Source organism: Monodelphis domestica, chromosome 3, assembly GCF_027887165.1.
Source record: "Monodelphis domestica isolate mMonDom1 chromosome 3, mMonDom1.pri, whole genome shotgun sequence".
Classification (NCBI taxonomy): Eukaryota; Metazoa; Chordata; class Mammalia; order Didelphimorphia; family Didelphidae; genus Monodelphis; species Monodelphis domestica.
In genome coordinates this window covers 4,046,448-4,069,612 of record NC_077229.1, presented here as the reverse complement: position 1 = coordinate 4,069,612, position 23,165 = coordinate 4,046,448, and the positions used below count along the sequence as shown (strand labels likewise).

At 40.3% G+C, this 23,165-nt stretch overlaps 1 protein-coding gene across 5 annotated transcripts in view; it reads right to left on the bottom strand.

Annotated features, from left to right (window-relative positions):
• Positions 1 to 13,158: 13,158 nt before the first annotated feature.
• LOC103092424 (zinc finger protein 345-like) overlaps positions 13,159 to 23,165 on the bottom strand; it is a 64,305-nt gene continuing 54,298 nt past the window's right edge. For 3 of the 5 annotated variants that reach the window (XM_056820270.1, XM_056820269.1, XM_056820272.1), the window contains 2 exons: positions 18,249 to 18,344; positions 13,159 to 15,207 (listed from right to left, as the gene is read on the bottom strand). In XM_056820270.1, the coding sequence (XP_056676248.1) occupies positions 13,427 to 15,207; positions 18,249 to 18,344 (1,877 nt within the window). In that variant the 3' untranslated portion in view covers positions 13,159 to 13,426. Of the gene's footprint in view, positions 15,208 to 18,248; positions 18,345 to 19,924; positions 20,052 to 23,165 lie in introns of all 5 variants that reach the window. The other 2 variants (XM_007490196.3, XM_016432812.2) reach the window with 1 other exon arrangement.

The following is a 23,165-nucleotide window of genomic DNA, read 5'->3' as shown; positions in this document are numbered from 1 at the left end:
AATCAACTTTGGTTTTCGAATGCTTTTTATGGATGAATTCATTCCATTCACATTCAGAGTTATGATTACCAGCTGTGTATTTCCGAGAAATTTGATTTCCACTCCTAGTTCTGCCTTTTTTCTTTCACTATTTCCTTCTACACCAGTGTTTTGTTTTTAATCAGTCCCCCTAATCCCTACCCTTATTTTACTTCCCTTTCTACCCCCCTCTTCTTATTCCCCTCTTATTTTCTTTACAGTCTTTTTAAACTACCCCTTCACCCTTGTCCCCCATTGTATTGCTTCTCTCCCAACCAGTCCTTTTGTTACTCTTCTATTTCCCTATAGGGCTCAAATCAATTCTCTGCCACAATGTATTTGATTTTTCTTCCCTCTTCGACTCAATTTCAATGCAGGTAAGAATTGAGTATTGCCTATCTCCAACCTCTTTACCCTTCCAGTGTATTGATGTTCTCCTCCCCTCCCCCACCATGTTTCTTTGTGACATAAATTTACACCACTTTGTTTCTTTTCCCATTTCTCTTAGTATTAAACTATTTTAACTCTTCTTTTATATATATATATACATATATATTCATGCATACATATATCTGTATACATATTTATGTCTTGGCATTTCATCATATATACAGTTGTCACTATTCCCTCTAAATATAATTCTTCTACCTACCCAGGTGATCATAAAAATTTTTAAGAGTTACCAATACCCTCTTTTCTTGTAGGGATACATATTATTTTAACTCATTGGGTCACTTTAAAAAGTTTTTTGTTTGTTTTTTGCTTTCCCCCCCTTTCTTAATTACCTTTGATGATTCTCTTGAGTCATGTGTTTGGACATCAAATTTTCTGTTCAGATCTGCTCTTTTCTTCACGAATGCTTGCAATTCTTCTATTTTATTAAATGCCCATACTTTCCCCTGTAAAAATATAGTCAGTTTTTCTGGGTAGTTGATTCTTGGTTGTAGACCTAGTTCCCTTGCTTTCCAGAATATCATATTCCATGCCTTTTAGTCCTTCAGTGTAGATGCAGTGTAAAAATGGAGATTTGAACCCTGGACTTCAATCCCCAAAAGTCCTTGCTCTAGTTCCCAAGATGCCCTCTAATCTCACTGAGATCCCCACCTGGGCGAGATAAAAATTTCTATTAAATTTCTATTAAACTGGCTGTAAAGCCTTCCTGCTTCCACTTCCAAAGACACGCGTCTCTCAAGATGTAGTGTAAGTGAAATTGAATGGGCCTTTCAGCCCTTCTAGGCACGTGCTTTCTTATTTTTTATTTTCTTTATTTCTCAATCTTTAATAAACCTCATAAAAATATAATACCTTTAGCAGAGAAATTAAAAATTTTAATCTTAGCAGTTTTGGCGACCTAATGGGACAAAACACTCTCAATTAAAAGAAAAAGATAGCCTAGATAATGATTTCTAAGCCGAGTTTATCCAAGCCTTTTTAGCAAGCCTCTAGAACGCTTGCCTACGTTCCTTTCCCAGCCCTGCCCACCCCAGTGGACTCTCTCTCGCTCACCTGGTCTCAGTCCTGCCCTTCCTGATGGCCCAGCTCTGCTCCAGCAATTTGTACCTGTGATCTCAATCACCTGGTGACCCGCCCACCTGCCCAGAAGACTCTAACCTTGGAGCAAATCGCTCATTGCCTCAGGACTCACTTCCACTGGTAAAAAACTGGGGGTGGTTTTTCCTTAGGCTACAATTAGCCTTTACATGGACTAGGGGCAGGGGATCACAGGGAGAGAGAAAGAAAGAAAAGAAGGAAGAGGCTTTTCCAAACAGGAACGTAAAGCATGGGTACTTTAAAAAGATATCTTTTGACTGCATTGATCCTTTTATTTAAGTCACCTGGGTGCCAAGAAAAAAATGTAGCTCCCTGCAACTCTTTAGCCAAATTTGAGATTCCTCACTGTGAGGAGGCAACTCAGGGGCTCAATGAATTGAGAGTCAAGCCTAGAGATGGAAGGTCCTTGGTTGAAATCTGGCCTCAGACAATTCCTGGAGGCGTAGCCCTGGATGGGTCGATTAAACCCCATTGCATATCCATTAACAATCTTCTGCCTTCTGATAATAGGCATCTGAAATGGATTATTAAAAAAAAACAAGGAACTTTTGAGATTGGAGGTTATATTTTTAAGGCATTTCAGACTCCAATGTTTTATGAAAATCTCTGTATTCTATTGCATTTTGCTGATTGTTTTGTTTAAGGCTTAACTTTGTGAAATTAAGTTCATATATTACTGCATTCAATACTATTCTGTTACACTGGATCAATTTAATGTACTGGGTTTGAACTACTGTTAAATTCTGTTGCTTTTCCCCTATAACCATACTGAACAAACATTATTGAGAAAGCCCATATAAAAACAGCTTTTCTATTTTTGACTTTGTAAATTGTCACATAGAGGATGGATGGACTCCATCAGAAAATTGCTATAACAACCTTTGGAAAAATTTAATAAGCTAAATATCTCATATTGATTTTAAGGGTTCTTTAGACATGATTTTTAGAATTTTTCTTAATAATCCCTGATAATTTTGCCTGACCCTACCACGAAGTAAGGCCCATTCTAGTAGCTGAAGTGAAATACAATTATAACCCCCAACCTCCCACATTTCTAAAAATGTGAATGGAAGCTGGGCAGTTAATCCCAGGGCATGTACCCCTAGAAGCCTACCCCCAAAAAGGAGCATCTCTCATTTATACTCTTCAGCTCACTACTTAACTTCTACCAGAATGATATATTGATTTCTTGATGATGTTCTAAACCCAAAATAAGTTTTACTTTGTTTAAAAATATGTTTACCAAGGTTGAAAGATTTGCTATGTTTGTAAAAATTGTGACAAATATCCATCAGTTCATAGGCTTTAAAAATGCCATACAGCAACTCATGTGAAATATGATAGTGGTTTTGTTTGTTATTGTACTTAATTGGGCTATTGAGAATTTTTGGAATGCTGATATTATACTACTGTTCTTAAAAAAAAACTGTTACTTTGTGAAATTCACAGTGGATCATGGCCATATATGAAGAGGAAATGGAACTCATTTTTGGTGAGAAAGCCTTGTGTTCCATATTTTCTTAGCTGACACAGTGTATCAATGATTATAAGCTATATTTTTAAATTTTTTAAAACTCTTTTATTATATTTTTCTTGCATGTGCATTATACTATTTCAGTATTTTTCTCTCCTTTTTATATTTGAAGCACATGTCACAAGTATTAAGATTTTTTTAACTTTTTTGATTTTGCAGTAATATAAGTATAAAATACATTTACTTTAATGACAATACATACCCCAAAAGCTTGAGACTATAAAAATGATGCCTCTAATTGTTTAAAAAAAATTATGAGACTTTGCTTAAATACTTCTGTCTGATTCCAGGACAAGATATACACAAAAGAGCCATTTCACAGGGCCAATAAAGCACAAAGCTAAACCTGATTAGTGCCACAAAAAGAATACAGGATATATTAATATGGACTCAAGGTTGAGACATTTTACATATGTTAAGTCGTAGGCCTTCCTTGTATCCACACTCACTCACTCTGAAAATACTTACAGACAAGTATCCCAAACTTGGCTCCTCTTGGCTTCTATAATCTAGTCCCTTTTCTGTCTTTCTAGTGTGGTAAACTTTCTGTAATCCTGGCTACTGACTGGGTAAATGCTTCATTGCTTAGATGATTTTAATTGGGCCCTGATTCAAAAAGGACCTGTTAGATTTATTTTTCCTTTAATTAGAATTTTTAACATCCAGTAATTTTCTTTTTTATTTGGATTTTTCTGAGGTCTTTTTAATTTCTCTTGCAAATTGATTCATGGACCTCATAACTCAGCCATGTATCCCTAAGTGTTCCTGGGTTTTTCAATCACCCTCAAGACGGGGAAATGTAAAAAATATTATTATTTAAATTGCCAAGTTTAAATTCCTTTTAAGAAGAATTTTAGGTAAAGAAAGATGATACCTCTCTGAATCCAGAAACTGAACCATTTGGAAAAGACAAAAAGATGCCTCCAGACCACAAGCTGCACGAGAAGATTAAGAATGAACTTTGGGTGTGTTTGATTGAACATTTATTTGTATGTATACTTTCATGCCAAAGGGCCCCCTTTCATGCCCCCTAACTGGCTTTTTGTCAATGTGTCTAGCAATTATTTGTTTTGTTATTTTTTCCTCTTATCTTCAAATTATTGTAATCTTTAAGTTGATTATGTTTTCATGATCCTTGTGGGGAAATTTTTTTCCCCAAATGATCAAAGAGAAAATGTAAAAAAATGGAGATTTGAACCCCAGACTTCAATCCCCAGAAGTCCTTGCTCTACTTCCCAAGATGCCCTCTAATCTCACAGAGACCCCCACCTGGGCGAGATAAAAATTTCTATTTAAACCGGCTGTAAAGCCTACTGATGAGCCTTCCTGCTTCTGCTTCCAAAGACACACATCTCTCAAGATGTAGTGTAAGTGAAATTGAATGAGCCTTTTGGCCCTCCTAGGCATGTGCTTTCTTATTTTGTATTTTATTTCTTAATCTTTAATAAACCTCATAAAAATGTAATACCTTAAGCAGAGAAACTAAAATTTTTAATCTTAACAGCAGCCAGTTCCTGTGTTATCCTCACTGTAGTTCCATAGTATCTGAATGACTTCTTCTTAGCAACTTGTAATATTTTTTATTTGATCTGGTTGTTCTTGAATTTGGCTATAACATTCCTGGGTGTTGTCAGTTGGGGATTAAGTACAGGAGGTGATCTGTGGATTCTTTCAATCTCTACTTTTCCCTCTTGCTGTAGAATGTCAGGACAGTTTTTGTGAATAATTTCCTGTAGTATGACATCCAGGCTTTTTCTTTTGTCATGGTCTTCCACTAGACCAATGATTCTTAAGCTATCTCTTCTGGACCAACTTTCTAAATCTTCTGTTTTGTGAATGAAGTGTTTCATAGTTTCCACTGAATTTCATCCCTGGCTTTTTGATCATTCTTTTCCTTCTGATCTTTCATCTCCTTTGCTTCATTTTCAAGCTGATTAACATTGGCTTTCAAGACACTATTTTCTCATTTTAGGTCAAGTGCCTCTGTTTCCAGATGACTTCTTGATTTTTACGTTCTTTACTCAATTGTCTTCAGCCTCTATTAATTGTGTTTTGAATTGTATTTTGAGTTCTTCCAAAGCCTGTGTCCAGTTTGCTGGAGTTTCTGTGTTTTTGCTTGGTGTTCATTGATCCTCCTGTTACATTTGCTCTTTTTTCATTGCCTGGATAGAAGCCGGATAGAAGATTGTAATTTCCCTTTTCTTTTTCTTTTGTTTGCTCATATTTGCGCCTTCTTTTCCACCTGTAGTCTTGCTCCTCTCATTATGTACTTTATCTGTGGGTTTGGGCTTTTCTGTCAACCTTCACCATTGGAGTTTAGCAAGGTCCTCAGAGCAATCTGTGGGGGAGGGGTGCTGGATCTTAAGCTTCCCTGCCCTCTGAAGGCTTGATAAGATTAATCCTAGCAGAGTTGAACTTCCAGAGCTGGATGAGCCCTGAGGCCAAAACCCTGGGAAGGGGGAGGGGGGGAATAGGGAGTGTTTCAGCTTCTATTGGGCTCTCTTCTTTGAGGTTCTCCTTCAGCCAGCTGCCTCCCCACCACCTGTGTTCAGAACCCTGAGCTTGGCACAGCTTTGCCCTCAAGGTACTCCCTCTAGACTAGCTCCCTTGCCCTTCCAGAGATTCCAGTCACTGCTGGAGGCTCAGTACTGTAGGTGGGGGAGGGATCCTGGGACCTTCCTTCTTCCTTCCCCTTAAACTGGAGTGTTCTCAAATTCAGGATTTTGGGGGGCATTCCTTTTAAGTTGAGTTCAGCAGGAGGGCTCCTTAGCTCTGTCCTGTTGTTAGGTTTGGTTTTCAGTCCTCTAGGAGCATCTTGTTTTTAACTGATAAGGGTTTTCAGAGGTCTGAACTTTTTCTGCCTATATATTGCCAACTTGACTCTACCTCCTCTAATTTACTCTTCATGGAACCCTTTATATTTAAATCCTTTACCTGTTCAGACCTCATCTTGGTGTAGGATATGAGATAATATTTGTTTATATATAGTTTCTGCCATACTGTTTCCCAGTTTTCCCAGATGATTTTGTCAAATAGTGAGCTCTTATCTGTAAACCTTAAAATTTCTTAGACTTGTGAATGTTGGAAATTTTACCATTGGAAGGTTTCATGCTTGAAGGGAATTTCCTACTGATAGTAAGAACTCTCTTGGAATGTGAACCCCATTGGCAAGGGAGGTTCCTCCTCCTCCTTTCTTAAGATTACTTTAGGACAGAAACCTTTTGCTGAACAATGGAAAGGGCTGCAGCATAGATCAAAATTTAATTATTCCAATCTCCACCCTACTCAGGGTAACAGGATTTAGGAAGAGCTGTAGCAAAGGATCAAGATTTAATTATTTGAGAATATGACCTTCAACAGACATGTGCAAAGCCACAGACCTCTGGGCGGTCCTGGGTTAAGCTAGAGCCACCATTGGCACAGGGAAGACATGGACAGTGATTGGTAGATGTGAGAACTGAGGGGAGGGAACTTGGATGTTTTCCTTAAAGATAGCAGGGTCTGAGGACTGAGGGGTGGTTGGAGAAGTTTTGCTCTGAGAGGTTGTGCTCTGAGAAGCTTGCTCTGAAGGAAGCTGGAGGTGGAGGCCCCTGAGACTGTTTCTCCATTTTGGTCACGTGAGTGATAGGGACTGATCTCTTTTCTTTGCCTCAGCTATCTAAGGGCTTGGGCCTTTTGGCCCAGCCTAAACAGAAGGGGTATTTAAGCCCTATTCCCTTCTCTCCCCTTTCTCTCTCTCTCTCTAATACTTTTCTTCCTCCTGTTTGTAATTAAACTCCATAAAAGATTGACTGCTGACTTGAGTTTTCATTAAGGAATTACATAGCTGAATTCCTTGGAGACCTTAAATTAATATATATCAGTCTTTTAAAGTGATTTCCTTGTCACATATCCCACAAGCTGTAATCTTTGTGTATATCAAACATTAGATTATGTAAAAATAAAAATTAAGTCTCAATAATAAAAATATTATATTTGAGGAGATTTATTAAAGATCATTAGAAATAAAGGAATACAAAATAAAAACCACATGCCCATGGCTGATCAGCCAGTTCAAAACTCCCAAGCTTATAATCACCATGCTTGTGATATCTAAACCAAAGAGAGGGCTGGGGAGGGCTGCCCACTCAATGTATTCCCTGTTCACAGGAAGTATGTAATAACATGAAGTCCGTGGGCTCTTGGGAAATGTAGGGGTTTTTTTAGGGTAATAGATTTTCAATTATACAATCTCCCCTGATGATGATTTGTAGACTAGTCTCCCCAATTGATCATTCAAGATAATCAACTTTTAAATTACAGTAATTTGTGGATAAAAGGAAAAAGAACAAACTCAAGATTTCTATGAGCATTGACAAAAAGCGAGTTAGGGAGCAGTCCCATTCAGCATAAAAGTAAGAGTATACATACAAAAACAAATGCTTTCAACCCCACACTGTTCAAATCACCACATCCCAAATTTCACTCTGTACCTTCTGGTGCAGCATATGATCTGTGTAGGCATCTTCATGGTGCCTTCTCCAAACAGTTCACTTTCTGGATTCAGAGAGGTATCATGTTTCTTAACCTAAAATTACTCTCGAAATAATTTAAACTTTGCACTATAGAATAATACATTCTCCTCTGAAGAGGGTATTGAAAAACACAGGGATCACATAGGGATGCATGGCTGAGTTAAGAGGTATCTGAATCAACTAGCAAGAAAAATCAAAACTATATATATATATATGTACTATCAACGTCTTATGTGTAAATATTTTAAGTAAAGGAAAAATAAACCTATAACCGGTCCTTGACTCAGGGCCCAATTAAAGTGATTTAAGCAATAATGCACTTACCCAAAGAGTAGCCAGGACTACAGCAAGTTTGCCACACTATGAAAGACAGAAAAAGGACTAGATAATAGAAGCAATTAGGAGCCAGGATGGATCCAGAATAATTTATGTTACGTATTTGATATAGAGTGTGTGTGTCCTTGCACTCTTTGTGCAGAATGTCATCAATTCACTTAGGATTGTTTTGGTCTCTTAGACATTGTGCTTGACTGGCATTATGTAAGTAGCTTTGTGTTTCTTTAGAACTGTGCAATGGCTCTTTTGTTTCCTCCTGGAATCAGATATAATCGTTAATTACAGTCCCATAACATTTATCAATTGATGGCAGGTTTCCATAGTCTAAAGCTGTGGGGTATGTATTAATATTATAGCAAATATATATTTTAACTTATATTACTGCAAAATCAAAAAAGTTAAAGAAAATCTCAATATTGGTGACATGCTTCAAATACAAAAAACTGAAATACTATAGAAAATGCAAACAAAAAAGATGATGAAAAAGTTTTAAAAACCAAAACTGTATAGTTTATAATCATTGACACACTGTGTCAGCTAAGAAAGATAGAATACAAAGATTTCTCACTAAAAAATGAGATACATTTCCTTTTCAAACTTGGCCACGATCCACTGTGAGTGCAAATGATTTTCACAGAGTAATAGTTTTTATAAAGAACACTAGTACAACAGGTAATGTACATGCAAGAAGTATCAAAATCCCCAAAGTTATAATAGCCCATTTAATGACAATAGCAAACAAATCCACTATCATTAGGAATCACATGAGTCTGCTATATGACATTGAAAACTAATGAATACTTGTCACAAGTTTTTCAGATGTAGCAATCTTTCAACCATGACTGAGATTTTTTTTTTTTAAAGATCAATTACTGCAATAGTTACAGAAATTTGGCAGAGGGTCTAGAAAATACCAAACCTCTATACTGTTGATGTTGGGTCTAAAAATATGACCAAAAATCAAGATCATTCTGGTGAAAGTATAAAGTAAGCTGAAGAGTTATAAATGGGAGATACTCACTCTTGGGAGTGATGCAAGTGTACCACACCCTAGGAACAACTTCCCAGTTCCTCTGCTATGAGAATGTTATGTCCCATCCATTCACATTTTTATAAATGCAGGAGGTGGGGATATAATTGCACTTCACTTTGGCTATTTAAATGGACCCTTTACCTCTTGTTACAAATAACTCTGAGGTAGGCAAAATGATCAGTCAGTTGTTGAAAAAATCTAAAATTCATGTTTGAAGACTCCTTAAAATCTATTTAAGATATTTAGCTCATTAAATTTTCCAAAGGTTGTTATACAATTATGACCAGTTTTGATGAAGTCCATCCATCATCAATGTGACAATTAAAAAAGTCAAAATGGAAGAAAAAGCAGTTTTTATGGGCTTATTTGATAATATTTGTTCTGTATAGTTATAGGGGGGAGGTAATAGAATATATCTAGACGCCAAAACACAGAAGATTAAAATGATTCAGTTTAACAGAATAGTATTAATCAGATTAATATATGAACTTAAAACAACAAAATTAAATCTTAAACCAATCAGCAAAATACAATAAAATACAGGCTTTCATAAAATAATGGAGTCTGAAAAGGCTTAAATATTTCACCTCCAGACACTAAAATTCCTTTCTCTATCCATTCAAATTCCTTTGGTCAGAGAACTGGGATCTCCCATAGCAAGGGAGAACATGCTTTTGAAGAATCCCAAACTGGATGAATCTTAAGAGACTGGGCAGGCCCGAAATGCAAAGGGTTGTAGGGAGAAGAATTTCTCCCCTGAATCTCAGACAAGATAATTGAAAGGATCAGTGCACCAATGAATGGTAGAAAAAATATCCTAAAACTGGAAGCTGCTTGACAAAGGCAAGGTACTGCTCTGTCATAGAACGTGCCACGCTTGTAATTTTACTTCTTGTTTGGAAGAGCAAACTTCCTTCCCTTCCCCCATGATGTAAAATGTAGTGCCTTAAGAATACCCCCCAGAAGCAAGCAGTATCAGGAACAGAAGCAGGCTTCTGGGATTTAGCAGCAGGAGCAGCATCAGAGGCAACATTGAAGAATTTGGCTTATCTCTTCTACACTAAAAATTCCCTATTAAATCCCACAAACTAAAGCAGCCAGGCCAGTAGAGAGGGTGACCAGAAAAAGGAGGGAAAGAAAACAAACAATACAGCAGGAGCAAGGCAGCAGCTCCAATAGTTTGGAGTTCTCTTGGAGTTTGCAAAGGGGGTTCGGTGGGGACGAAAAGCCCTTGCAGGAGAAACATGGCTTAAAAAAAAATTATCTATATCTTAAAAAGATTGAGAATTCCTTCTAGTGATTGCCATCAATGTAAAAATTTAAATTAAAATCTCAATAATAAAAGTATTATTTTACATTTATTAAAGATCATTAGAAATAAAGGGATACAAAATGAAAATCACATGCCCATTGCTGATCAGCCAGTTCAAAACCCCCAACCTTACAACATCCAAGCCATAAAGGGGATTGAGGACTGCCCACTCAATTTATTCCCCGTCTACAGGAAGTATGTAATGAGAGGAAGTCAGTGGGCAAGAAATGTAGTTTCTAGGATAACAGATTTTTAATCATACAGTTGCTGAAGTCATTTAACCCTAGTCTGTTTTGTTGATCCACCCTTCTATTTCTTAGCCAGGACCAGATCTTTTGATGATTACTGTTTGATAGTATAGTTTAAGTTCTGGAACTGCTATGGCATCATCCTTCACATTTTTTTCACTAATTCCATGGATGTTTTTGATCTCTTGGTCTTTCAGGTAAATTTTCTTATCATTATTTATAGTTATACAAAATAATTTTTTGGTAGTTCAATTGATGTGGCATAAAATAAACTGAGGTAGATTCATCATTTTTATTATATTAATATTTTCCCCAAATGTTTAGATCTAACTTTGTGTGAAGTGTTTTGTAATTGTGTTCATACAATCCGTCTGTTGTGACAAGTCAACTCCCAGGTGTTCTGTATTGTCTGGAGTGATTTTGAATGAAATTTCTTTTATCAAAATCTTGTTGCTAGGCTTCTCGGGAATATATGGAAATGCTGATGATTCATATGGGGTTATTTCGTATCCTGCAACTTTGCTAAAATTATTAATTCTTTCAATGAGAGTTTTAGTTTATTTTCTAATATTAGAGATTAGTTGTTTTAGTTGATTCTCTAGGATTCTCAAAGTATACCATCATATCATCCTCAAAGATTGATCATTTACTATTGTCATTGTCTACTTTAACTTCCTCAATTTATTTCTTTTATTGTTAAAGCTAATTTCTATTGATAAGTGAGAATGGGCAGCATTGCTTCATTCTTTATTAGGAAGGCTTCTAACTTGTCCCCATTGCAGATGATACTCACCAAAGGTTTTAAATAGATACATGTTAACAGAAAGAAAGGGCCATTTATTTCTCTACTTGCTTGTTGTTTTTTAAACACTCACCTTCTAAGAATCAGTATTGTGTATTGACTCTGGAAGAAGAGTGGTAAAGGATAGGCAATGAGGGTTAAGTGACTTGCCCTAGGTCCAAAGTGTCTGAGATCAGATTTAAACTCGACCTCCCATTTCTGGGCCTGGTTGTCAATCCACTGAGCCTCTCTCTGCCCCCATTGATAGTGGTTTTATTAGGAATGGGGGTTGTGATTTGACAAAGGCTTTTCCTGCATCTACTGAAGTAATCATGTGATTTAGTTTTGTAAAAATTTAAACTGAGGTTTTATGCTATGTATGAGAATCCTAAGGTAATATTGTGGCCACTGATTTAAAAATATTACAGCTTAAGTCAAAATGACCTTTAGCAGCCTTATTCACAAATAGGCAGAAAGAGTGAAAGGTAGAAAGCTAGGATGGAAGAAAACATAGATAAGGACACAGAAAATACTGCCTAGCTACAAATACCTTAAGTCTAATCCTAATGCCTCTAGACCACAAATGTGAATCCCAAAATCAAATTGTAACCAAAATCCAAAGTCCTAATTAGGAAGCTGAAATCTGGAAAAAAAAAAAACTAAAAAAACAGGCGATACTGAATAATCCACAGCACATAAGGCTGTGAGGACCACCCAGAATCTCACCAGAACTCATGTGGAAGGGATTGTCACACCAAAGCTCCAATGAGCAGAGGTCTCACTGAAGAACCAAGGAAGGAAGGAATCACTGGACTCACCACATGCCAACACAGGATTCAGGGAATGGGTCTCCTCTGGTCCAGCTCACCAATACAGAGCCTGACTGAATCCTTGAGCTGGCCTTCTAAAGCAGTTTTCTGGAAATCATTTTCTGTTCTTCCCCCTCTTTACAGGAACCAATCACAATTTCAATTAGTCTAGCACTACCGAAAGGAGGCAATGACCTTTGGACATGTGAGCTTACTCTAGGGAGTGACTTCAGAACTCTTGGTGTCAAGTAGGGGTACTTTAATTTCTTGATTTGTTTAGCTAAAAATAGACAAGGGCACAGTTAATCCTATCTTCACAGTTTTATTATTGACATGATCAATTATGCTGATAATTTTCCTAATATGAAACCAGTCTAGCATTCTCATTATGAATCCCACCTGGTCATAGTGAATAATCCTTGTCACTGATTGCTGAAGTTTCTTTGCTAATATTTATTACTTAAGATTTCAATGATGGCCATTAAGGAAACTCGTCTATAATTTTCTTTCTGAATTTGGTCTTCCTACCTTAGATATCAATATCATATTAATGTCATAAAAAGGATTCTGCAGGACTCCTATGCTTTCATTAATAAAGAGTTTATATAGTATTGAGACTAGTTGTTCTTTAAATGTTTGATAGTGAATCCACCTGGACCAAGAGAATTTTTCTTAGGGAGTTCATTGATGGCCTATTCAATTGCTTTTGTCTGAGACAGGTTAATTTAAGCATTCTATTTCCTCTTTAATTTGGGAAGTTTACATTTTTAAAAATATTCATCCATTTAACTTGGATTGTCAGATATATTGGCATCTGTTCGGCAAATATTTCCTAATGATTGCTTTAATTTTCTTTTCATTGGAGATATAGTTACCCTTTTCATTTCTGATACAGGTAACTAGATGTTCCCTTCTTTTTGAATAATGAAATTAACCAATATTCTATTTTTTATTGCCCCTCACAAAGCCAAAACCTTGTCTTATTTATTAGTTCAATAGTTCTCTTATTTTAATTGTGTTAATTTTTCTTTTACTTTTTAGGATTTCAAATTTAGTCTTGGACACTGTGAATTTGTTCTTTGTCCAGTCTTTTTAAGCTGCATGTCCAATTCACTGATTCCCTTTTACTCTTTCACATTGGTATGAAGAGTAGAAAATTTTCTCTAAATGCTGCTTTGACAGGAAATTTGAGATGCTGTCTCCACATTATCAATTTATTTATTAAATCATTGTTTCTAAAATTTTCCCTTTGTCCCACATTTTAAGAATTAGATTGGTTTACTTGCATTCTTAAGGCTTCTCTGCAGTATGTCTTCTCTGATGTACAGAAAGAGTGGAGCTATGACCAAATGTCTTTCCACACTGCTTGCATTCATAAGGTTTCTCTCCAGTGTGAATTCTCTGATGTACAGCAAGAGAGGAGCTCTGACTGAATGCATTTCCACACTGCTTGCATTCATAAGGTTTCTCACCAGTGTGGATTCTCTGATGTGCAGCAAGAGAGGAGCTCTGACTGAATGTCTTTCCACATTGTTTGCAATCATAAGGTTTCTCCCCAGTGTGGATTCTCTGATGTACAGCAAGAGAGGAGCTCTCACTGAATGTCATTTCACAATGTTTGCATTCATAAGGTTTCTCACCAGTGTGAGTTCTCTGATGTACAGCGAGATTAGAGTTATTTGTGAATGTCTTTCCACACTGCTTGCATTTGTAAGGTTTCTCCCCAGTGTGGATCCTCTGATGTACAGAAAGAGTGGAGCTTTGACTGAATGTCTTTCCACACTGTTTGCAATCATAAGGTTTCTCCCCAGTGTGAATTCTCTGGTGTGCTGCAAAATGGGATCTCTGACTAAATGTCTTTCCACACTGCTTGCAATCATAAGGCTTCTCCCCAGTGTGGATTCTCTGATGTGCAGCAAGAGAGGAACTGTGGCTGAATGTCTTTCCACACTGCTTGCATTCATAAGGTTTCTCTCCAGTGTGGATTTTCTGATGTTCAGCAAGACTCGATTTCCTATTGAATGTCTTTTCACACTGCTTGCATTCATGAGGTTTCTCACCAGTGTGAGTTCTCTGATGTACAGCAAGCTGGTCTCTACGGCTGAATGTCTTTCCACACTGCTTGCATTCATAAGGTTTCTCACCAGTGTGAGTTCTGTGATGTACAGCAAGCTGGGAATTACTTGTGAATGTCTTTCCACATTGTCTGCATTCATAAGGTTTCTCCCCTGTGTGGATTCTCTGATGTACAGAAAGAGAGGAGCTATGACTGAATGCCTTTCCACACTCTTTGCATTCATAAGGCTTCTCACCAGTATGGATTCGCTGATGTTCAGCAAGATTGGATCTAAAACTGAATGTCTTTTTACACTGCTTACATTCATAAGGTTTCTCCCCAGTGTGGATTCTCTGATGTGTGGCAAAATGATTCCTATATCTAAATGTCTTTCCACACTGATTGCATTTATAAGGCTTCTGCCCAGTATGGATTCTCTGATGTGCAGCAAGAGAGGAGCTATGACTGAATACTTTTCCACACGCTTTACATTCATAAGGCTTCTCACCAGTGTGGATTCTCTGATGTTCAACATGACTTGAGCTATGACTGAATGTCTTTCCACACTGCTTGCATTCATAAGGTCTCTCTCCAGTGTGAATTCTCTGATGTACAGCAACACTGGACTGCTGACTGAATGTCTTTCCACACTGCTTGCATTTATAAGGTTTCTCACTACTGTGGACTCTCTGATTTACAGCAAGACTGGAACTTTCCCTGTATGTCTTTCTACCTGGTTTACATTCATAAAGTCTATCTTTAGTGTGGAGTCTCTGACGTCTAGCAAGTCTGGTCCTGTGTATAAAAGTCTTTGGACACTCATTAATTTCACTAGATTTTTCCTCAGTATGCATTCTTTGATGTTCAATATGAGATGAATTTTGAGGTATAACACAGAATTCTCTGAAAGCAAACTCATTGCTACCATCACTCATGAATCTTTGTAGGTCTATTTCTTCCATAGAAGAGTTCATTTCGGTTGGATTCTCCTTCATTTCAGGTCTGATCTCACCTTCTAAAAGAAACAGTGAAACATACATATAGTGACATATATACACACATCTGTGTCCTTGACTTTCCTCAACTGTCACAACATGAAGTCCTCTATATCCTATGTCCTCAGGTAAGAAGTCATCCAATTTAAATGGGCACAATTCAGCCTTTGAAAATGCCATTAAATCAAAAATAAATTACAATTTAAATAACAATGCGCCTCCCATGTGATCTCATTGGCTCTTCATAACAAATCTGGGACTTGGGACAGGCTAGTTTTATTACATTCCTAACTCAGACCATGACCACAAAAAGGCTGGATGAATGACTTGACGCAAAATCCTGGCAGCTGAGACGAAATCTGGTGACTGGGTGACTGGTGACTCTATCCATAGTACTAGACTATTCACTCTTTTTTTAAAAACCCTTACATTCTATGTAGGAAGTGTCTAAGGCCAGATTTGAATGAAGGACCTTTGGGCCTGGTCTCAATCCACTGAGCCACCCAGCTGCCCCCTGGACTGTTCATTGTCTATACAATCAATCCTCTCTTCATAGGTATGACACCACTGGGTGCATGTAGACTAAATATTTCTATTATTTCATCATCTAGCTTCTCTGTAAGCATTATGCAATTCCCTTTGTGATTTATTTGATCTTGTTTTGTCCCAGTATCTGAGATCAGAGGAAGTAATTCAGCACTTTTTTTGCATTTATCTGAGGCATAAAGGATTTTATTCTGTTCCCTATTCCTTGAGAGCAACATGACTTTTCTTTAAATGCCTCTTTTCATTAAAATAAAATCCTAATAAATACAATTTAAACAGAAAGTTGGCATTTCCCAGGTTTAAATTTATGTCTAATACTGTAAGTTGAGTCCATGATTCTTTTATAAAAAAAGGGCAAGAAAGCTTCCTTTTTCCCTCCTCATAAAGATACTGGCTTTTTCATGATATTCTTTAAAATACCAATAACACGTGGCAGTGCATTCTCATTATACCTCAGAAACTTGCTAGGACTTTTAAGTCTGGGCAAGTTATAGGAGCTGTATTGGTCTCAGGCTCCTCAACTATAACATGGACATAATAATATCAAGTGACTCCTAGGGTTCCTATAAGAATATAATGAGATAATATTTATAATGTGTATGACACATTCTAGGGGCCAAATGCAAATGATGTTTATTTTTATCATTAGAATTTGGATTATTTCCCTCCTTTGATTGCTTTTCTCCTCTGTTATTCTATTCACTCCTCTAGTTCCTGATTTCCCTGTTGAATTAAATAAATTTCCATTCCCTGGGTCATCTCAGAGATTCCGGATCTGTTGCTTCTTTCTAAACCATCTCCATACTTGGTTCAAGAATGTGAGCTCCAGGACAGCCCAGACTGCTGTTTTCCTTTGTTTTCTCAAGGTTTAGCATGGTTCCTAGAACATATTTATTATTTAATACATGTTTACTGGTTGAACTCAGGGCTTATATCAGGGCCACCCTCTATCAGGATCCTTGAAATTTGGTCTCTCCTAGAAGGCAAATGCATGCTCTGGCCTCAGCCATGTTTCTGTCACTCTTTTGCCACTATTTCTCAGTAGTGAACAATAATTCCATTGGAACAAGAGCAGACCCAATCCTGAAGATCCTAGACACTTCTCTAGGATCTCATCTCCCTAAAGTGAAGAGCTGGGGTCACCTGATTGTGCAAGAACAGGACAAAGCCTGAGCCCCAGAAACCAGGAAGGGGCTTATGATTTAGGGAAAGTTTAACTCTGGATCTCTTCCAAGTAAGGCAGTAATATTCACTCCTGCTCATGGGCTGCAGATCAATGGAGAGAAGGAAAATCAAGAAATCAGCTGCCTGGCTCCACTCTGCATTGAGGTTCCTTGACCTCAGCTGGGTGCTCACCATGGCAAGGCAATCCTATAACGTCTCTCTAATGGATTCCCTTTGCCACCCAAAACAGCAGCCTTTCCAAATATTTCCCTGGTCTCTAGCTCTCTGTCATGGCTTCCTCCCTCTGCCTTCACCTTCTGAGCTGAGAACGTGGTCTCATATTTCATTGAACAAAAGCTGGACCTCTCTGTAGAGTTCTCTTATCCTCCAAGTCTCACCTACCTCAGCTGCCTCCTTTTCCTTGTTGGCCTAAGTATCAGAGAAAAGGTCATTCTTCTCCTAGCTAAAGAAAATCTATTTCCATAGGCAAAGAAGCCCATCCCATTCCTCATCTATTCCCATCTATTCCTGCAGGGTGCACACTTTCCCGTTAAGGAGCTAATGACACTAGTTCTGGAAATCAATAAACCATTTCTCCCCAATGCTCCAAACACTCTCACTTAATCTGTCCCTCACATTGGGATACTGTCCAACGTCTGTCCTCAGGTTCAGGCCTAAACTACTAGAGATGGCCATTTAGAGTGCATTGTGACTCTGCTTTTCCCTTGTTTTCTCTATTATACTTGCCCCCAGAATCCTCAGTCTGGTTCTCCAGAAGCCTTAGGTCACCTGCCCCAATTAGATCTTTCTAGTGCTCCTTCTCTTCAGAGCCTTCCCTGTTATGATTAGCTGCCCTGGAGCTGGGATCTAGATGGCTTCTACAGAACCGTCAGTATGTTGTTATCTGTTCCAGCAGAGGGTTGAGTTCCATGAGGGGATGTACTGTACTGTAGCCCTTTATGTCTCTTATAACTTAGGCCAGGACCTGGCACAGTGCAAGCACTCATTTGTGTTTCTAGATACTAAAGAGCTCAGAGGGGATATGCTCAACCCTTCTGGCATTTGCAGGAGACTTCCAGGCCTTTCAGTCTCAAACACTGACTACTTAGAGGGTCACAGACTGATCCCCTGAAGGGAGCTGATAAGAAATGGAACACAAAAATCTCATCTTACAGATAGGGAAACTGAAGCTCTGGGGTGCAGTGACGTACCCAGGAAGGCCCTGCTAAAACCTCTGAAAAAGAATTCCAAGTCAGGTCTTCTTGCCCCCCAAATCTAGGCCCGGCTTCACCGGAGCACACAGAACCTCTGGTCACCCTGGGTGTCCCACACATCTTTTCCCTTTCCTCACCTGGGCAGCAGCTCCTCAGGCTTTCCTGCTCCAGTATCCACGGGGCTTCCCTCTGCTCTAAAGAAGAGATCACGTCTTCTGGGGGACCTGGAAGCCCTGGGCATGGGGAATCAGTCAGGGAGGAGGATAAAGAGAAGGTCAGCAGAGTTATCTTTAGGGGAAGGTTGGGGAGTCCAGTGACTGCAATTGGAGACTCTGTCCATGGGGTTCCCACAGGAGTTTGCCCTCACCTCTCATTGTCTGTAATGCAGGCGCCCAGAGTAGAATGTGCCTGTTACCCTGCTGGAAGACCTCAAATGAATAACAACCCCCCTGCCCCATCTTGTTCTGGTCCATTCTGGAAGAAACTCTTGAACTCCTGACCCTTGGATCCACATTGGGTATAATGGTCAGTATTTCAGGGCAATCTGAAGCCCCAGACACAGGGACCTAGAGGGATCGGCTTTTGTTCCATCATCCTGCCTGCTCCTCCCTCCCAGACACTTCTCTGAGCCTTGGGGACTCTTCCCTCAGGAAGTTTCTGCCTCCTCTCCTAGGGAACTCAAGAATACTCATTGGGCCCAATGCTGTCTCTCAGCTAGTCCATTCATTTTGACAATCACAGAGGAGGGCAAGTAGGACCTACAGGAGGCTTGCAGGGGGAGTCTTCACAGTATATCGGGTGGGGAAAAGAGGGGCGAGAAGTTTGGGGAACCAATCTGGAAACAGAATGTTAGGTTCTGGGGCATTTTCTTCAGAGAAGGCTGGACTCAGTGCATAGTTTTCTATAATCTGGAAATGAGAGGCAGCTGGAAGGGGAGGTGGGGGCAGAGGCCTGGGATTAGAGACAAGAAGGCCTCAGGGTACATTTCACCACAAACACCTCCTATACCGGTGCCTCAGAACAAGCCATTTAATCAAATCTTTTTCCTCATCTGTAAAATGGGGATAATTGTGCCACTGAATTAGGAAGATGAAAGTGAGGAAGAAGTACCGTAATATTACAGAGAAAACCCTTGGCAGAGCCCTGGGCCAAGAGCAGGTTGTTATAAATGCTTTGTCCCACCTCTCTCTTCCTCACTGGCTCTGCTGGAGGCCTAGGGCAATAGGAAGGAAGACTAAGGTCAACCCTGTCCTGCTGGGGACATCTAGGATCTGTGAGCTACAACTTCATGCTGGATAAAGAGAAAAAGATCCCCAATAGTAGATCCACCCTAGAGGGAAAGAAAGTGAGAGGAAAACCCTCCCGAACAGTTTCCCCACATAGATTTGGAAGACACAATTTCTGGCCAGAGAAAGGCAAGACAGAATTAGCTCTGAGATTACTTACATGTCTGAGATTCTCTTAGCATTTGATCTCGGACTTCAGAAGCACCAAAGGAAGCCCCCAAAGATGTAATTCCAGGCCAGAACGAGGCAAAATGGAATCAGCTCTGAGATTACTTCTACATCTGAGATTCTCCAACACATATTTGATCTCGGAATTCAGGAGTACCAAAGGGAGCACACAAGGTCCCATTACACAATGCAAAGTCCTTTTACAGAAGAGCCAGGCAGCAGGAGGGCTCTGGCTCTGGGACTCTCCATACCAGCCCTCATCCCTTCCTCCTGACTGAAAACTGTTCCCAACCCTGTCTGCTGCTGAGGATAATATTCTCTTGGATGTCAGACTCAGGCAGAAGGGAGAGGCTCCTTACCCACAGAGAGCAGGTTCTGGGCATTCTCCAGCATCACCTCCTTGTACAGCTCCTTCTGGGGAGGGGACAAGAGGCGCCACTCCTCCCATGTGAAGTCCACGGCCACTTCTTTGAATGTCACAGCCTCCTAGAGCAGCACAAGTCAGAGCACAGAGGGCTGAAACCTACATCACAATGAAGAGCCCACCTCTGGTCAGTTACAGGAGGAAACTGACCCACAGAGTAGGGAGGGGCCCAAACGTCCGGCCTTTGTCAGTATCAGAGTCAGCACTAGAAACTGAATCTGGAGGAGCCCAATGGAGGCTTGAGAAGATCAGCTCTAGGATGCTCTGGAGGGAAGTCAAAGACTTTCTAGGGTGTGAAGGGAAATCTCTAGGGGATGTCCAGTACAGGACCACAGAGGAGAAGAAGACAGTAGATACAGAGAAGATGGGGACATACCCAGTGCATCTCAAGAATCCAAAACTTTCCTTTCCATTCCCTCTACATTCAGCACCTGTTCTGCCCTTCTGGGGATTCCCCTAGAGGTAAAAGACAGTACTTGTCCTTCAGAAGCTCACAGTCCAATGGGGGAGGGAGAGAATACACAGAAACATGGATGCAAGTCAAGCTCTGTCTAGGAGAAACAGGGAAGAATGGAAAGAATGAAGGCACTCTAAGAGGGATGAGGGATGGTTTCCTGTAGAAAGTTTTTAGTCTTTAGTTGGGACTTACAGGAAGCTTAATGGGATCAGTGATCTGAAGTGGCAATGCCACTGAAAATGCCTGGAACTAGACACAGCCACATTACATGGTGGAAAGAGTGCCAGATCTGGAGTCAGGAAGATCTGGGTTCAAATGTGACTTCAGTCACTTCCTAGCTGTGTGAGCCTGGCTAAGTCACTTAACTCTGCCTAGACTTCATCACTCATCTATCTTAGAACTGATCCCAAGATGGAAGTTAAGCATTAAAGGAAAAAACAAAACCCTTCCATTTTGGGGCAGTTAGTTGACTCTGTGAACAGAGAACTAGAACTACACACAGGAGGTCCTGGATTCAATATGCCCTCTGACACTTCCTACCTATGTGACCCTGGGGAAGCCACTGACCCCCAATTGCCTAGCTCTTAGCCATCTTCTGCCTCACAACAGATGCTCATCATCAACTCTAAGATAGAAAATAAAGGACTTTTTAAAAATTCTATAGCTGAAGGAATTCAGAAGACCAGGTTCCCTAGATCCAAGAATACAGACTGAGGAGTAATGAATGAGAAGACAGGAAAGAGGGCTTTGTACACGAAACATAACATTTGATCCCAGAGGGAATAGGAAGCTATTGGGGTTTATGGAGTAGGGGAGAGATACGATCAGAACTGAGCTGTAGGAAAATCACTCTGGTGGGAGAATGGAGGAGGCCTTGGAGTGGGAAGAGCCTTGTGGGAGGCAGACCCAGCAGCAGGTTGTCTTAATAGCCCAGGAGGGAGGCAATGTGGTCCTCCACCAGGAGGATGGCAGTGACATAGAAAGGGACATGCTGGAAACGAGGAGGATATAGCTATAAAGAAGGTGGGAGTTCTGTCTAGGTGAGAGAGAACAATGTGTTTGGGACACACTGAGCTCAAGATGTCTACTGGTCACATCGTGTGAAATCCATATAAGGAAACTGGAGATAATGACTAGAGGCCAGTACAGAAATTGGGGCAGAAAATGTACATATGAGATTCATCAGCTGAGAGATGGTGCTTGCATCCCTGGTAGCTGATGAGATCAGCAAGTAAACAATTCCAGAGGGAGAAGAGTAGAGGGCCAAAGACAGGGCTGGAAGAACTCCCTCACCCTAACCCCACTGTTACAAGATCTAGAGGAGAAACCAGCAGAGAAGACAGAGAATCACAGGTCAGAAAAGTAGGAGCTAAACCAGGAGAGAAAAGAGCCATGTCCTAAAATCGTAGAGAGAAGACAATATCGAGGAGTGGGCCAAAAGCATCAAAGGCTACAGACAGGACTAAGAGAAGGAGGCCTGAGGAGGTGGTTTCTATCATCTCCAAAGGAGAAGAGCATACAGGGGAGGAGGTCCAGAGGAGAAGGCAAAGACTGAGAAGATGGTGAAAGGATGGAGGCATTGATGAATATTCTCATGGGTAAAGGGAGATGAGAACTCAATCACAGAGAGACCAGAGACTTGGTGCCTGCTGTCTACTTGTCCTTAGAGGGGGAGGTTGCAACTTGCAGTGGGAGTGGGGGTGTCCAGTGTGGCACTAGGAGGGCTGGGACAACTTTGACTCAGGGACCGGATTTCCAGGCAAATGTAGAAGAAAATAAAGAGGTTAACTATGGCCAGTGAAAGATGAAATGCCTGAGAGGAATCAAAGCTCCTGGGTATGAGTTATATATAGGGTATATGTTCTACAAGGGGAGGATAAGACCAGTGAGGAATTCTACTGAACAGAGAAGAAGCATACCCAGCTGCGGCCTCTGGTACAATGAGCTCTGCCCAGAAACACTTAAAGCTCCTCTTCTAAGAAAAAGACCCCATTTCTGTTTGAGGGCCCCTCCGGGGCTCACCCCAAACTCCTAAGACTCTCTCTGGGTCAGGGAGCTCAGCAGCACAAGGCTAGTGGGGGTGGGGGGTGAGGTTGCCTCTCTGGATTGGATATAAAAGCCATAGGGGACCTGTGGGGGGCCTCCCCCACTGCATGACTCTGGCTGTCACTGGCAAGGCCCCAGACCATTCCTACAACAGGCTCCATTGGCATATGCTGACTATCCAGCCTCTTCCTCTCCCCTCACACCTCCCTCTTACTCCAGGGACACTGCCCTCCTGGCTGATCCTTGGCCAAGACCTTCCACGATGTGATTCTGGGCCTTTCCAGGACTTGAGGCAGAAGCCAGTGAGCAGCTCCAAGAACAAAGTCTTCCCTGAGGATGGTAAAGACCAGGGCACACCCTGAGGCTCTGCTCCAGAAGGACTCAAGAGCAAACAGGTAAAAAGGAGCAGAGGAAGAGGGTGCAAGTGTTACCAGGTAAGCAGAGAGAGCAAAGACAGGATCCCCAGACAAGGAAGGAGTCAATGGTCCTCCTCAGTGCTCACTTGTGCCCAGGGAGAAATTCGACATAAGAGGAAGAACCTGGGGGGAGCTCTTGGGGTCTGAGCTGCCCAAGGGCCAAGGAATCAATGCCAAAGCTAAGAAGAGAGCTGGGAAAGGCTGTTCCTCCTGCCTGGGATGTGGGGTCAGAAATGGTGCAGCAGGAAGCAGGGAGA